The sequence below is a fragment of the Gopherus flavomarginatus genome, chromosome 7 (assembly GCF_025201925.1).
Source record: "Gopherus flavomarginatus isolate rGopFla2 chromosome 7, rGopFla2.mat.asm, whole genome shotgun sequence".
In the NCBI taxonomy this organism is placed as follows: domain Eukaryota; kingdom Metazoa; phylum Chordata; order Testudines; family Testudinidae; genus Gopherus; species Gopherus flavomarginatus.
The window spans coordinates 9000117-9015892 of record NC_066623.1 but is presented as its reverse complement, the minus strand read 5'-3'; the positions used below and the strand labels follow the sequence as shown (position 1 = coordinate 9015892).

General features: G+C 42.7%; 1 protein-coding gene across 1 annotated transcript in view; it reads right to left on the bottom strand.

Annotated features, from left to right (window-relative positions):
* Window positions 1–15776, bottom strand: part of RASGEF1C (RasGEF domain family member 1C) — a 116664-nt gene that overhangs the window by 42933 nt on the left and 57955 nt on the right. Inside the window, exons 2-4 of the mRNA XM_050961578.1 lie at window positions 6854–7036; window positions 4730–4852; window positions 1190–1327 (exon numbers count right to left, since the gene is read on the bottom strand). Coding sequence (XP_050817535.1) covers window positions 1190–1327; window positions 4730–4852; window positions 6854–7036 — 444 coding nt within the window. The remainder of the gene's footprint in view (window positions 1–1189; window positions 1328–4729; window positions 4853–6853; window positions 7037–15776) is intronic.

Here is a 15776-nt window from a genome sequence, read left to right as displayed (position 1 = left end):
CCTATAAAATCAGGACATCTGGCCACCCTAGCCCCAGTTCATACCAGCTTCTGCCAGCAACACTCAGATGTCAATCTGGCCTGGTAAGTGCTAGGTATCATTCAGATTTTGTCACTTTCAGAGGAGACCCTTTCAGCTCATTTTTCAGTGTTTAAAATCTCCCCCAAGCCACTCTATCGAGCCAATAAGAGAGATCCCTAAAACACTGTCCAACCCTTGATGGTTTTATACTGAGCTTTAATTTTTATGGCCTAAAGTGAACAAGATACAAAATGAGCTAATGTTCTGGCCCATTGACCTTTTAGTCTTTATTGTGAATCCCAGTGACATTAGTCAGGCCATGATCTGAATCTGATGTTCTGTATCTGGATCCCGGCTCCACAATATTAATCAGCTCAATGATAAAATCGCTGAACCAAAACTGCTCTGGGTTAGCTAGTGAAAGAAGGTGACAAAAAGGCAAGGTTTCAGCCTACAGGGGCAGACATGGAGGGGATAGAAGAGAGATGGAAAATGAGGAATATGAGTGGGAGAGGTTACAAGGAAATAAGACGGGAGAGGAACACGAGAAAAGGGAAGGAGAGACAGAAAGAAAATCAGGAGGCAGAGTATGACTGTAAATGACCCCAGGTGGCTCTATGAAGACTCATCTTCTCTGGGATAATGAGCTTTACTTCAATGTCCTCAATCAACCAAGGATTTCATTTAGCCATGTAAAATCACTTGAGAAGATCTATCCCATATATGTTGCATTAAACACATCTGCATGTTCCATTAGTCACTGCTTGGGTAGCAAGGATGGTCTAGTTAGGGCAATGGACTTCTCCACTAGTGCCAGACCCAAGAGACCCAGGTTCCCAATCTGTGCCTCAGTTCCCAATCTGTAAACTGAGGATAATGCTTCCCTACTTCAAAGAGATGTGGTCAGGAGAAAAGCCATTTGTGACTGTCAGGTGCCTATGCTATGGCTATCTGAGTACCTAGATAGACAGACATCGATTTAACTAGATCTACTATGGATTTTGACCAGCAAAACAGAGCAGAATCTGGGTTCCCTTGTAAAAGCGTTCAGCAACAGGAACAGATCAGAATGTGTAAAACAGCAGCAAAAAAATAAAGGGGAAACTGGGCAGAGGGGTGAATTTAGTATCCCCCAGGGATGCAAGTTCCTGAGAGATCTTATCCTCACCTCGTCACACGGGGCTATCCTGTCAATCATGTCTTTCAAATGGCCAATCATCCGCTCTTCCTGAAAATCATAGGGGAACGTTTCTGTCCATTCTGTCAACAACTGTAGGAGTTTAGGCCCAAATTTTCTGATCCGTGCCTGGAACAGAGACAAAAGTAATAGATATGGATTGAAAACACATTCAACGAAGTTCTGACACACGCCTGCCGAACTGCGTTTGGCGCCAGATTTTCAAAGGCACTTATGGCTGCACCAGCAAAATCTGCTCACATGCAAACAAGTAATCTGGTGCACAAATAACACATTTCTGCAAAGCAAAATATACAAGTACCTCTCTGCATGCACAACTGTCTGTTTTACATGCAGATTTGTATATTTTGCACATACAATTGCCTGTTTGTGATTGGATGGACATATTTTGTTGGTGCAACTGTGATACTTTATTTTAAAAGATCTGAAACATGCATTCCTCCCCCTCTTATACTGCAATCACTTTGCTGAAAAAAAATGGTTGCAAAGAGTTTCTTGAGTCAACAAATAGATAATTCTTTTGCTTCTTTGCTTTCTGGTAAGATATACCACGGAGTGGACGCTGTTTGGTAGATGTAGCATAGAGGAAGAAGAGATGTACAACACAGCCAATTTGGTAGCTTTACTGCATCTCTGATTATTGGTAATGCTGTCCACTTCTCATGGAATAAGCCATCAGGAAGGAGGGTCGGGCAAGACAAAGGGAACACGAAACCAGGGCCAGCTCCAGTGTTTTTGCTGCCCCAAGTGGCGAAGCGAAAAAAAAAAAAAAAAAAGATAAAGCCTTTCGGCGGCACTTCGGCAGCAGCTCAATCGCTCCACTTCATTCTTCTGCAGCAATTCAGCGGTGGGTCCTTCGCTCCCTCTCTTCCTCTTCGCTGGCACTTTGGCAGCAGCTCAAAGAGGAAAAGAGGGACTGAGGGACCTGCCTCCGGATTGCCGCCAAAGACCTGGATGTGCCGCCCCTCTCTGCTTCCTTCGCTGGTGCCTGGAGCCGGCCCTGACACGAACTCCTATAATATGGACCTGCAGCCAATTTTGAGCAGGTCTAGATGTATCCGATTATGCGACTGTCAGACAAGTTTGGGGATATAGGTGGGGGAGCATTATCTCAATATATTCTAACACATGTTGCTTCCAAATTTTAATTTTTCCATAATCCAAGACAACAGGCAGAGCAAATAGCTCTAAATCAGTGATTCTCAACCAGGGGCATGCTTACCCTGGGGGTACATCAACTCATCTAGATATCTGCCTAGTTTTACAACAGGCTACATAAAAAGCACCAGCAAAGTCAGTACAAACTAAATTTTCATACTGACAATGACTTGTTTATACTGCTCTATATACTATACACTGAAATGTAAGTACAATATGCATATTCCAATTGATTTATTTTATAATTGTATGGTAAAAATGAGAACGTCAGCAATTTTTCAGGAATAGGGTGCTGTGGCACTTTTGTATTTTTATGTCTGATTTTGTAAGCAAGTCGTTTTTAACTGAGGTGGCACTTGGGGATTTGCAAGACAGATCAGACTCTTGAAGGGGGTAGAGCAGTCTGGAAAGATGGAGAGCCACTGTTCTAACCAACAACTGCATTTTTATTTACAGAAAACATGGACCAAAACAAACAGCTTGCGTATGGAGCATGCAGTGGGGAAATGAATGTGCACCCTGTAATCAAGAAAAATTATACAGTTATGCTCAATAGCCTTCTGCTTTCTCAAGAAGTCAGCTTCCCGCCAACAACAGGTTTCAATGTACCACAGCTCTATAAATAGTCACTGCCAGCTAGCATTAGAAGACACATGCTCAAGTACCAGCAAGTGGCTATTATGGAGAAGGCTCTGGTGGAAACAGCAAGGATTTGGGAGTATTTTTTGGTCCAGTCTGGTAAACTGATGCTTACTAAAGTTGTGGACTGAAGGAGAGACATTTGTGCTGGTCACAGGACATGACTCAAGAGAGTGTTTGCTACTGAGGCTGTGTGGGAAAGATGCTCATAAGCAGGTCTTCCCAAAATTTTAAAGCTTAACCCCACCTTAGGGAAATCAAATCAACTGTGATCCCGTTTCCCTGCACCAGGCCTACTTGACAGATTGGGTAGATAAAGGCAGATTGGGTAGATCTTCATAATATGATACCTCCTCTCTTTTCTTACAAGAGCTGGCGAGCTGTGGAATACTTAACAATGCTCACACTGAAATGACCGTTAGTGGCACCTGGGTTAGCACCCATATAAATGAGTACAGCATTTCACATCTCAGAGCCATTGTTTCAGACTTTGCGAACACAAGCAGCTATTTCTATTGTGCACACAAGCAGCAGTTTTCATGTGCAAGTCAGGCACTTGGAGAGGTAACTGCTTTTGCACATGCAATCAGCGGCCAGTGCGAAAGTGGGTGCACAAATTTGGATGGTGAGGATGAATATTGGGGCCAGAATGTAGCAAAGTGTTCTCAGTTTAATGGTTTCATGCAGTTGCATAAATCTTGAGCTGATATTGAGATTCCCAGTTTGAAAGCAAGAGACAATCATACTGCCAATAATTTTGATCATTCTGGTATTTCAGTAACAATAGTATCAAATGACTGATGCACAGTCTTCTCTGCTCCAGCATGCCTGACATCAACCCAAGTGCCATCTAGGACAAAAAAGACCTCCAACATACTGGGTAAGTCCTCACTGACACGCTCATGAAAGTTGTGATGGAATTTGGCACTGGATGAGTTAATCTTCTCAACTCCAACCTCCTCATAGGTACTGCCAGAGGACGAGTGTGTATGGTTACATACCATATCAGAATCTGCTACAGTTCTCTGGCACAATAGGATGAGCTAAGATGCAAGAACAGCTTGGATTTGCTCATTCTGTTAGCTTGTCACAATCTTACTATTACTTAAACATGGTTCCTTGTGTGTGAGATACAGCGGAGCTCCCCCAGCCCGGATGTATGAATGATCTGTCAGAACAGAGACCGGAAGATTAATGGGTAGCTGCATGCTATTATGTGGACATCACAGTGACAGGTAAGCCCAAAAGGAATTGTTACGTGCTGTACCAGAAGCAAGAAAGCAAAAGGCCAGACGTATTAAGTAAAAATGGGAAAGACAGTGGTTTGCTGACATGTGCAATTGACAGTGTGCTGTTTAAATCCTACCTCCTTGCAGTTTGCAGGCTGGATCAGAGCCTTAAAGAAGTAAGGAGGGAGATCACCTGAGAAGTCTGAGATGGTTGGGGGTGGGAGAGAAAGGGAGGTTAGAAGAGGATTTGGAGGGACTAGCACCTGGAGCGCTGCTCTTGGTTATTGATGGTATTAGGAGAATCCCACTATGTCAGGTTCTCAGGAACAACAATAACCCATATGTGCTCGGTAACATTCAAACAGGGAGGAGAGAGAGAAGGATAGATGCATTAAGGACAAAATCAGCAGAGTCTTCCATCAGCCCTAGAGCTCTCTGCTCTTTGCAAATGCCATGAACCTTCCCGTGGTAGAACTGAACTAACCTTATCCAGCACCGGGTCGTCCAGTCGCTGCTGCTCAACGCACTTGTGACAAACTCGGGACAAAAGTTCATGAGGTTCAATGAAGAGTCTTGAACTCAGCAGGAATGTAAAGATATAGGCCTTCTGGGGAAATGAAACAGTCAGTTCTACTTTAAGAGGGCTGTACAGTGTGTAACATTTACCAGAAAATATCTTGAAATCCATATTTAGATTTTCTCCTTGTCACAAGACAGAGATGTTGCTGATTCCTCAGGTTACAAGTATGCAGTCACCAGAGTCCACTCTCTGCCTTGAATTTACATATAAATACATAGATACAGGCTTTACTTATGGTTGCCTATGGGACACGTGTAGTCTCCTCATTGGCTAAAGTGCAGAATTTTAAACTGTATTTATTAAACATCTGAACATGCACCTTTCTTTCTAACCAGTTACACTCATGAGGGCAAAATTGTCTTCTGTTACCCTGAAGCCAGTGGGATTGCACTGGTGCAAATGAGAAGAGCGTATGTCTAAAAGATGCACGGATTTATGACCTTGACAACAGAATTTATTGTATCTCTCATAGCCCCATTATCATATATCTGAGCACCACACAATCTTGAGTGCCCTTATTCTCACATCACCCCTGTGAGGTAGGGCAGTGCAACTATCCCCATTTCACAGATGGGAAACTGAGGGACAGAGACTAAGTGACTAATCCAGGGTCAGACAAGAAGCCTGTAGTAGCGCAGGGAACTAAACTCAGCTCCTCCCAAGTCCCACACTAGCACCATAACCACTGGACCATCCTCCCTCCCTTATGTCAGTCTTTATTCCTGTGATTTAAACCCTTCTCCCAACAGCAGTGTGTGCTACCTCCATAACTCTCACTTCTAGCTCTTGCCAGCCCAGGCACCCAGCCTCATGGCAATGATCTGTCACTAGATTTCAGAACTCAGCCTGTCAGCACTTGGTAAGATTTACTCTAGCAACTTTCCATATTTGGTTTTAGAGGCCAAGCTGTAGGAATGTCATCAGCAGCCCTACAAGTCACTGTTGCTGTGGAGGGGGAGGTCTGTGAAATAAACGGGTCAATTATTTACAAATATATTTGTACAGTGAGTTTAAAGCACATGCATGAATCTCAAGTGAGAATCCTTGAAATATTGGGCAAAGTTGCTTTGGGTCCACAACCTTGGGCCTGGGTTAGCATCCAGCAGCACCACCGATGTTCCTGAACAGCTCATGAAATATTTCACATCGTATTGGGACTGCTAAAAACCCAACCCCAAGCCCCTAGTTTAATTGCTTTTCTCATTTTTCAATTAATCTGTTTATGTTCAGGTGATCAGAAACAAAGCAATTGCTAATGTAAGACACTGCCTGTACTGCACTGATAACTTTATAACTGCGCAGAAGTCAGTCACACTCTATGATTCTTCATCATACAAGTCATCCCACTGGGATACATTAGCACTGAAAAGTCTTCCAGTCAAATTCTGCCCTCAATTCCTCTGGGGCTATGCAAATCCACCAAAGTCAATCAACTGCATTAGTGCAAAAGAGGAGGATTTAGCTTCTTGGATTAGATTCTCAATGCATCAGTGGAGTTACTCTGGATTTACATTGGTGGAACCAAGATCAGGATAGTCAGATGGGCCCTTGGAATGTTGAGCACAATACATCCTAGGTGGCCATTATGAATTGTCATGAACTGGGCTCTATTTTCAATAGGGGAATGCCTCTCACACACAGAGGCCTGGGCAATTTTAGCAACCGCTGCAAATTTACTGCCTGTTCAGGCTTAGAGCTATTTTTTGCTTCAGGCTAGCACTAAACTTCTCCAGGCTGCTCTGTTATTTTTGAGGTGTCCCCCGCTCGGCAGCTCACTAATAAATCAACACCAGAGCTTTACTTCTTGGTGTCTTATTTAAAGATTCCCCAACCTGAAGCTCTCTCATGGAAACTTAATCACAGGGCATTGCAACGGCATTTAAAGCAATGCGTCAATTTGCCAAGCTTTAATTGTAGGCAGCTTTAAATACACTCTCTTGATTCAAAACCCAGGCATTTACATTTCTGCATAAAGTGCTGCACCGAATCATCAACATTAAACTGTTTACTATATTATGAATTGCTTACTTCAGGGTAGTAATCAGTTGTAGGTATAAGATGTTGGATTAAAGCATCAAGAGATGCTGAGGCAAGGTTTCCATCCTGGAAGATCAGTCCCCCTTGATCATCTTCTTTTGCTGAGTGTAGATGAGGACTGAAGCCACAGGGGGTAAACATACTGGTAGAGCTCAGAGTTTGGGGCATGCCTCCCTGAAACAGAGAGAGATTCATATCAGAGACAGGAGCCATTTGATCTGCTCCCGTAAACTCAAACATCTTCCTGTTTCAAATTAAAACACCCCCAGCAGTTAATGAGACTAAGGAGAGTTTCTGTTTACAAAACCAACGTGATTTCTCGGCTGTGCGATGTCCTTATTTACATGCAGCATTGCTTCTTGAGCACATTTGCTTTAGGAAAGTTACTGCTTGAGCACAGAAAACTCAGCTCCAGTTTTATGAACAGAAGAGGACGGCACCTGCCTAGGGCACATGACTGAAGAGAGGTCCCAAATTACCTCGAGCCCACCCCAGCAGACAGTAGTGGAGAATGTTCGCAGGAAATTGTATCAGAGGAGTAGCCGTGTTAGTCTGGATCTGTAAAAGCAGCAAAGAATCCTGTGGCACCTTATAGACTAACAGACGTTTTGGAGCATGAGCTTTCGTGGGTGAATACCCACTTCATCAGATGCATCTGACAAAGTGGGTATTCACCCACGAAAGCTCATGCTCCAAAACGTCTGTTAGTCTATAAGGTGCCGCAGGATTCTTTGCTGCTTTTGCAGCAAATTGGTACATCCTAGGCCCTTTAAGAAGATCCTGTTCCCTGCTTTAGGCCCTGGAGATTCCCATGTAGGAAAGGAGATGCTTGGGCTTGAAACCCAGGACCTCCCAGGAGACAGCTGGAGACTGGAATTTCCATGCCCCGGGAACAGGTGCTGGTCCTTCATGCCCTGTGGAGCTATTGCTAACATGTGGAGCAGGACAAAGGGGAGGAGTTTCACTTGTGGCTTGCTGGATAAAGGTCTTGGGGGAAAGGCTGACAATTCTGTGGCTCTCAGGAGAGGAGTGAGTGGATGCGGGGTGAGAGCGAACAGTGAGGAAGAAGCAGCGCGTCAGGTGGAGAGAAGTACGGTAGGGATACTCAGGGGAAGAGGTGAGAAGGGAGATGGAAATAGTGTTGGGAGGGGAGGCAGAGGAACAGTGTGTGGGAGCCATAGAAGAAAAGAAGGCAGGAGTACAAAGAAAATAAAAGAAGGAAACAGGGAAATAGAAGGAATAATAGGAACGTGGGAAAGGACCAAAGAAGGCATCAGCATTATTTAGGCCAAGATTTTCAAAACTGGATGCCGGAAATTATGTTCCTAGGTCCACACTGAGCCACCTAAGTGTCTTAATTTCAAAAGGTGCTCAGCACCCACAAACTTTAACAAACAGCTGCTGGGTACTCAGCACATTTGAAAACCAGGCAACTTATTTCAGGGTCTCAATGTGGACTTAAGAGCATAACCTCAGGCTCCCACTGTTGAAAATCCTAGTCTTTGTTCCATTCCGATTCTCTGTGCCGGCTGGCACTCCAGGGGCATCTCTCCCATTGAGATTTATGGGCTCCTTTGATTGTTTATGCTGTTGACCAACTGTTTAGTTTTTGAGTTGGTGCAAGCGATACTGTAGATTTTTCCATGTAGGCCTCCAACACACCTCCAAGCAGCCCTGATGACAACCGCCCAAGGTGTCACTCTAGCCAGACTGGAAGCAGTAGCATCTAATTTTAAAGAGTGCAGATGTCCTTGTTAGTAAGTCTGCAATAGCCCTCCCATAGCAAATAATTGCTACTTTTTGTACACTCTTCAGACACTGTGTATTAAATGGGAAAAGACAGCCAAATCCCATCTGTTATTTCTAACACTCTCCATGTTAAGTCTTGTTTCTATGGCAATAATCCCAAGAAAGATTACATGTGCATATAGATCAAGAAATAAATCTCATGGATATGGGCTGTCTGAGCCAGAAATAAAAAAAAAAAGTTAAAAAGATATAAATTTATATGACACATTCTTGCATCAACGCAAGATACAGAATTCAGGGTTATAATTAATGCAAAGCAATTCCTCGCTGTCAGCACCATGTTTGTTACCTAATAGAAATGTATTTGGCCAGGATACTGCCTGAACCGTTGCATCGTTCTACAGCTAAATAGAAGTGGCACGTACAGTTGTTTTACTTCCTTCTTAAATGTTGGTAAAGAATTAAGCTCCCCTCCGTGTCCTGTTGTGGTGCTCCAATTAATTTTGAGTCTTATTCTGAAACACACTGGCAACCCCCTTTAGGAGCTGGGCGGCTGGAAGATAACAGCATACCAATTGCTACTGCCTAAGGCACTTGCTTTTAGCTCAAATGGCAGAGGTCTGTGCTGCAGTGCTGAAGTTCCTGGGTTCAAATCCTGCTGATGGTTCATAAGAGATGGTGCTACAATTGGTGCAGAGTTTGCATGTGATGAAGGATGACTGTACAGAAGACTAACAACTCTAGTGACAAAGTTCTCACATAAAACTTCTCTATTCATGCTTGAGAAGGTCACTGTCAAGTCAACTCGAGGTTAGGGCACTGACTTAGCTGGTTTCAATGTTTTACAAGACTATACTGCTCTTTCCTTCTTTTTTCAACGGGAGCCTGAATTATCACTTCATTCGCCATATGGAAAAATGGAGAACTTCCTTTACAATGAATCTCAGGCAGCATGTGTTTGTGCATTCTATCTAGTTTACGAGTGATGCTTTGGGTGACTTATGCTGTCAGTCACAGTAATGACGAAAACAAAGAGAAAAATGTTGACTGCAGTAAGAAAAAACAGAAAAGACGTGTCTCATTCTGCCTGCCATGATTGTCTTGAGGTGTTGCAATATTATCCAGTTCCCTGGAATGTGAAAGTGCAGCAAGCGGATATCAATGTGATCAGATTAGGGCTGTCAAACAATTAAAAAAATGAATGGTGATTAATCACACTGTTAAACAACTATAGAATACCATGTATTTAAATATTTTTGGATGTTTTCTACATTTTCAAATATATTGATTTCAATTACAACATGGAATACAGTGTACAGTGCTCACTTTATATTATTTTTATTACAAATATTTGTACTGTAAAAAACAAAAGAAATTGTATTTTTCAATTCACCTAATACAAGTACTGTAGTACATCTATCATGAAAGCTGACCTTACAAATGTAGTATTATGTACCAAAAATAACTGTATTCAAAAATAAAACAATGTAGGACTGAGTGGACTTGTAGACTCCAAAGTCTTACATGGTTTTGTTTTAGAGGGCAGTTATGTAACAAAAAAAAAAATCTACATTTGTAAATTGCATTTTCATGATAAAGAGATTGCTCTACAGTACTTGCATGAGGTGAACTGAAAAACTCTTTTGTTTATCATTTTTATAGTGCAAATATTTGTAATAATAAATAATATCAAGTAAACAGTATACACTTTGTATTCTGTGTTGTAACAGAAATCAATATATTTGAAAATGTAGAAAAACATCCAAAAATATTTAATAAATTTCAATTGTTATTCTATAGTTTAACACTGTGATTAAAACCGTGATTAATCGCCATTACTTTTTTAATCACGATTAATTTTTTTGAGTTAATCGTGTGAGTTAACTGCGCTGAATTGACAGCCCTAGATAAGATCAATGCTTCATTTTTAATTGAAACTAGTATCACAACAACCCAATCAACAATGTCTTTCCACAAAAGTGCATATTAGTCCACGCAACTGCTTCTGTGGAGTTTGGATACACTTGGCTGCCTGTGGCAATAGCCACACCAAAGCCCTGTTTCAGGAAGGCATTCCTATTCAGCAAGACACTTAAGCATGTACTTAACTTTAAGTCAGTGGGACTTAAGCATGGGTTTAAATGCTTTAGTCAACTGAAACTCAACTATGGCAACCAGCGCGTGGCCTTCCTTTCAGTTCAGGGGGGTTCTTCAGACCTGGACAGTTCTACGAGGAGATTTACTGAAAGACTGGTGCCCTAATGGTGGAAAATGTGCTGCTATGAAACCAGGTCCCAAGAGCCTCAGGCTGGAAGTGTCGCAATAGCAGCACACATAACCTCTAGTGGGAATGATACGGGCAAAATACCTTACATCTCTTGAGTGACCACCTTGGCTGCTGCGCTCTGGAGAGAATATCCTTGGTAGGTGGTCCTGAGCAAGTGGGAGAAGTCCATACCCCAAAGAAAAGAGAATGAATCGAATACAGGCTTGCAGCACAAATACCAGCATTCCAACCACTTATGCATGGCATAAGTGGTAGATTTAAGGGAAGAGACATTGAGCTCTGTGCACATTTCTGACCTGTTCAAAAGGTAACATGGGAGGGAGGGAAAATGCAACGTTGGGGGTCTCTCCATCTTCCTCTTGATCACACAGAAACCTGCTGTAAAGAATATGCTCAGATGACTTAGCTCCATGGTTAGAGAAAAACAAAGCTAGGGAGGAAGAATGGTCCAGTTGTTGGACACTAGCTAAGACTTGGAAGACCTGGGCTCAATCCCCTGCTCTGCAATAGACTTCCTGAGAGACCTTGGGCAAGTCACTTAGCCTCTCTGTGCTTCAGTGCCCTACCTGTAAAATGGGGATAATAGCTCTGCCCTGCCTCACACATGTATGGGGAGGTTAAATCCATTCAAGATTGTGAAGTGCTTTGACGAGAAGCGCTGCAGAAGTATTAGGTGACATCATATAACATGGGACACAATAGAGAAAATTCTCCAGTGCCCCACACCTTGTGCAATCATTTACACCACTGCCAAGGGAATGTAAATCAGGACAGTAGCACTTTGCAGAAGTATAAAATGACCACACAAAGGCATGAGGGGAGGGGTGCGATGGATAACCTGGCCCACTGCACCTGTGTGAATCATGACAACCCTAGACAGCCAGCCCTCTCCTTGTTTATTTTTATACACTTTACCACTAGGTATCTCAGTAAACCCCTGACACCTGGTAAACAACAGCATAAGCTGTGTCGTGCATGCTTCTTTAGCTTGCTACAATGTTAGGGATAGGATGTATTCAGAGTATGTATTTGAGGCTTCTCCAATAATGAGATAACAGTTCAGGCAATATCCTGTTCTAATACGCTAATATTAGAGAATAAAATGAAGCTTGCGAGAAGTAAAGAATTACATGGCATATAACGTAACACTGAATCCCGTATTTCCATTGTGTAAGAAATGTGGGAGCATTTATGTCTTATATTAATAACTAAAACATAGATTTTTAAATCACATACCTATTCTCCTCCTTTTCCTGTCTCTCTATTCTTTTGATCTTCCTTTCATTAGATTCTTTAGTCTTTTATTGACAATTCCATTATAATTCTTTTGTAAGTTCATTTCACTGTATTACATATATTTAAAATATTAAGCTACCTCAACAGATTTAAGAGAATGTCGTCAATATATTGATTTTTAGCTTTCCTCCCCCACCCATCAATCCCAATCAGGACAACTCCATATTCCAATGCAGAGATTTTTATTTTGTGATCCTTTAGAAGTGGCACCTGATGATATAAGGTTACATGTAAAAATTTTGCAATTTTTTACATAAAAGTGTATACTAATGACTTGTGCCCGATTAAGGATTGAGCATAAGCCAAAAAAGCCTTTAAGGATTTGAACCACTGAGCTAAAAGAATAGAACCAAATTCCAAATGGTGCTGAGCAAAGAAGCCTGCTACAAATTCTGCATATGGCAAGAACGGGAGCAGGAATTTTCCACCCCAGCCCCGACTTCCCCAAAAGTCCAAGCAGAAGCCGTGCAGCAAGCCTTCTGGGAGAGCAGCAGCAGTTTCAGAGCAGCAACATCTCTTGCACAGATTATTCCTGCTCGTCTATGGGCATTTTGTGTGCAGAGCCACAGCAGACTGGAGTGGTGGCCCCTGTTAACCAGAGGGATCAAACAGCTTGCCCCGAGTAAATCTTTGGCAGAGAAGACAGTGGAGAACAGACTTTCTTGCTAGTAGGTCTGTGCTTCAACTACCTAACCTCAGAAACAAGAGAGAGACAGTGGGCCGAATCTGACTGTGTGTCTGTATTTTGTCCCTGCAGTCCAGGTAGCTATCTGGCCTCTGTTCCTGCAGGTTCTTAGCGCCTCCCCAAAACATTATGGCTGGGAAGTATTTATAGGATTTACCTCACTTTACAGGGAGAGCACTAAGACACTGAAAATTCTGATGCTCTCAGCACCGTCACATAACTACCCTCATACTAATCCCGTAACCAGTGCACATACAGATCGTCTGTACTAAATGCAGATTACCCTTGCCGAGATCATCATTAAAGGCTTTGTTAGAGCAGGAGAGTGAGAGGAACTTCAGGTGTGCATCCGTTTTCTTACCAACCCTGCTAACAAGGGTACTAATGGTTATAAGCTTTTTATATTATGGGGATGCAAAAGGCCAGATTTTCAACAGACTTTAGGCAGTGCTCAAGCTGATTAGGTGCCTAACTCCTATTGATTTCAAATCGAACCTGATTGGGTGCCTTTGAAAAATCGCAGCACCTCTCGGTGCCTAAACACGTTTTAAAAAAATCTGGCCTCAAAAGCCCCAACCTAGGGAGCAGAGCAGAGCTCAGATTAACGAAGAGGTTGCCAAACGTTTTCATAGCTTGAGCCACTGTAAATAGCAAGAATGCCTCTCGTGCCATTGCCATTCTACACACAGTCTCAGAGCATTGTTACAAGGGTAGGACACACTCCTGTGCTGGCCAGAAACTGCCACTAGATTTCCTGGCATCAATCACATGACCTAAGGCCAAATTCCAAATGCAAATAAATACCCTGCCCATGTCCACTGACTCCAGTAGCTGCTGTTACAGCAGTCCCTGTGGCAAGGACAGCTATTGCTTACCAGGGAAGGTAACATGAGGGAAGCAGATAATGTATTTCCAGCTGGCTTTGGCACATTAAGTGTTGTATCCTTTTATCAAAAGTCACCATTAACTTTTGATCTTCATTTCATCTCCCCTTCTCAGCTGTCCTCTTTCGCTCTCTCTCAGAGGAAAACAAGGAGAGCCAGCCACATGTAAGCAGCCATCTCTTACCATGGTCTGCACTTTGGGAAAAACTGAGTTAAAGGGTTTGCTCTCTTGTAAAAGCGCCAGGGGCTGAAAGATGGAATCTTCCACGCCAGCTGGCCAGGCTGGCTATGCTCTTGGGCTATGAATAACTACTGAGCCTGAATGGAGCAGCAAGCATAGGCTGCTGCTTCTCTGTGCATGGGGTTTAGCCCAGTGGATTCATGAAGTGCATAGATCTGCTATGGAGATTCCTGGGCACTGCAGAGACCCCTGCGTAAAGTCACCATAAACCTTTTTTCCATCTATTTTATTATTTGTATTACACTAACACCTAGATCGGATGCTAGACGACGTACACGGTCCAGACACACTGTAAGGGACAATACCTGCCCCAAAGAGCTCACGGTCCAAATAGACAAGACAAAGAGTGGGATAGGAAACAGGCACGAAGCGACTGTGCCACAGATAGAAAGAGACCCGAAGTCTTCTGACTGTCAGTCCAGGGCCCTATTTATGAGGCCACAGTGTCTCTCTAGGGACCGAGTTACACTTGAGATCAGTGCCTGAGTGGCTTGGAGACGACTGTCTCCATCATTACTTTTGTCTACATGAGTTGTGGTTTGGCATTCTACATTTGAACCAGGTGGAAACAATTTTGATGCAGAATATGGCATGTCACTTCGGCACATGTTGTCAAAAACTTCCATTACTTTTAACTCTGCAGACAGTTTCAAGGCAAAAACCTGTGCCAGGATTTTTACGCCATTGATAAATGCATTACTTGGCATGAAGAGTCCTGCTCACCGCTGGCTGAAGGAGAAACATCTTTAAAAAGTAGTCCAAGCTGGTTTTGATTGGATAAATGTGCCGATTTCGGAGAAGCCATGCTGGGGGCCTGTAGGTATCAGATGGATACACTGGTATTTTCATCCTGGATTTATAGTCACTTTCTCTCCAATGCCTCACAACTGTTTGGGATTAGCTTGGTGTTTATTGTGAGGGCTTATCACAAACATTAGAAAAATCTGCTACACTGCTAATCTATTTTTCCCCTGTTACACTGAGAAGTAGCAAGGGAGTCCGTGGGGCTGGTATTTCCCTATACAGGAGGGTTGGAATAAAGCTGCTTTTGATTTTCCCACTGATAGCTAAGCTAAAATTTGTTAAAGCTTTATCTCATCTTGGCAGCGTTCACCCTTCTGTATCTTCCTGTACCTTGCATTTCCTTCTTGCCAGTTCTTTCCTTGCTGCCCTCCTTCCATAAAAATACAACTTGCTCTTCTCCAGCACTAGATTTCTGGCTACCATTGCTTCTCTCAATAAAACATGCTCCTGTCCAAAGCATGAGTTACTGCTGAGTGCAAAACAGCCGCTGTTTACTTGTGTGGTCACTGCCCTGCCACCATCAATTTGTTATGTATTTTTGGAATACGAAAAGCCTTGTGTGAAAACCACATGCTAGCTGATCTCTTTTTGACTAATGCGCAGTTATTTACCTCTCATTGAGTCAGGGTATACTTCTGCATTGTCTCGGCAAAGCTAAAATAAAGCAAGTCTTGGTGCCACAATGTCGATATGAGCTGTGGGAGCCAAAAATTTTTGTTTGTAATAAAAGCAATGGTTTTAGAACGCGGTGATACATTTAGATTTTCTAACAGTCTTTTCTTGGATAAATTCTCCATGGGAACAGGGGTTTGTTTGCGTAAGGACTGAATGAAAGTTAAGAAAGGACCTCAGGATTTGGCCAAAGTTACTGTGTCGTATCATATAGTTGCATGTAGTAGATATCCATACTAGGCGGATCTTTCTTATTAAAGAGATGAGAAAAACTGGAAAAATTCCGCTTCAGGTCT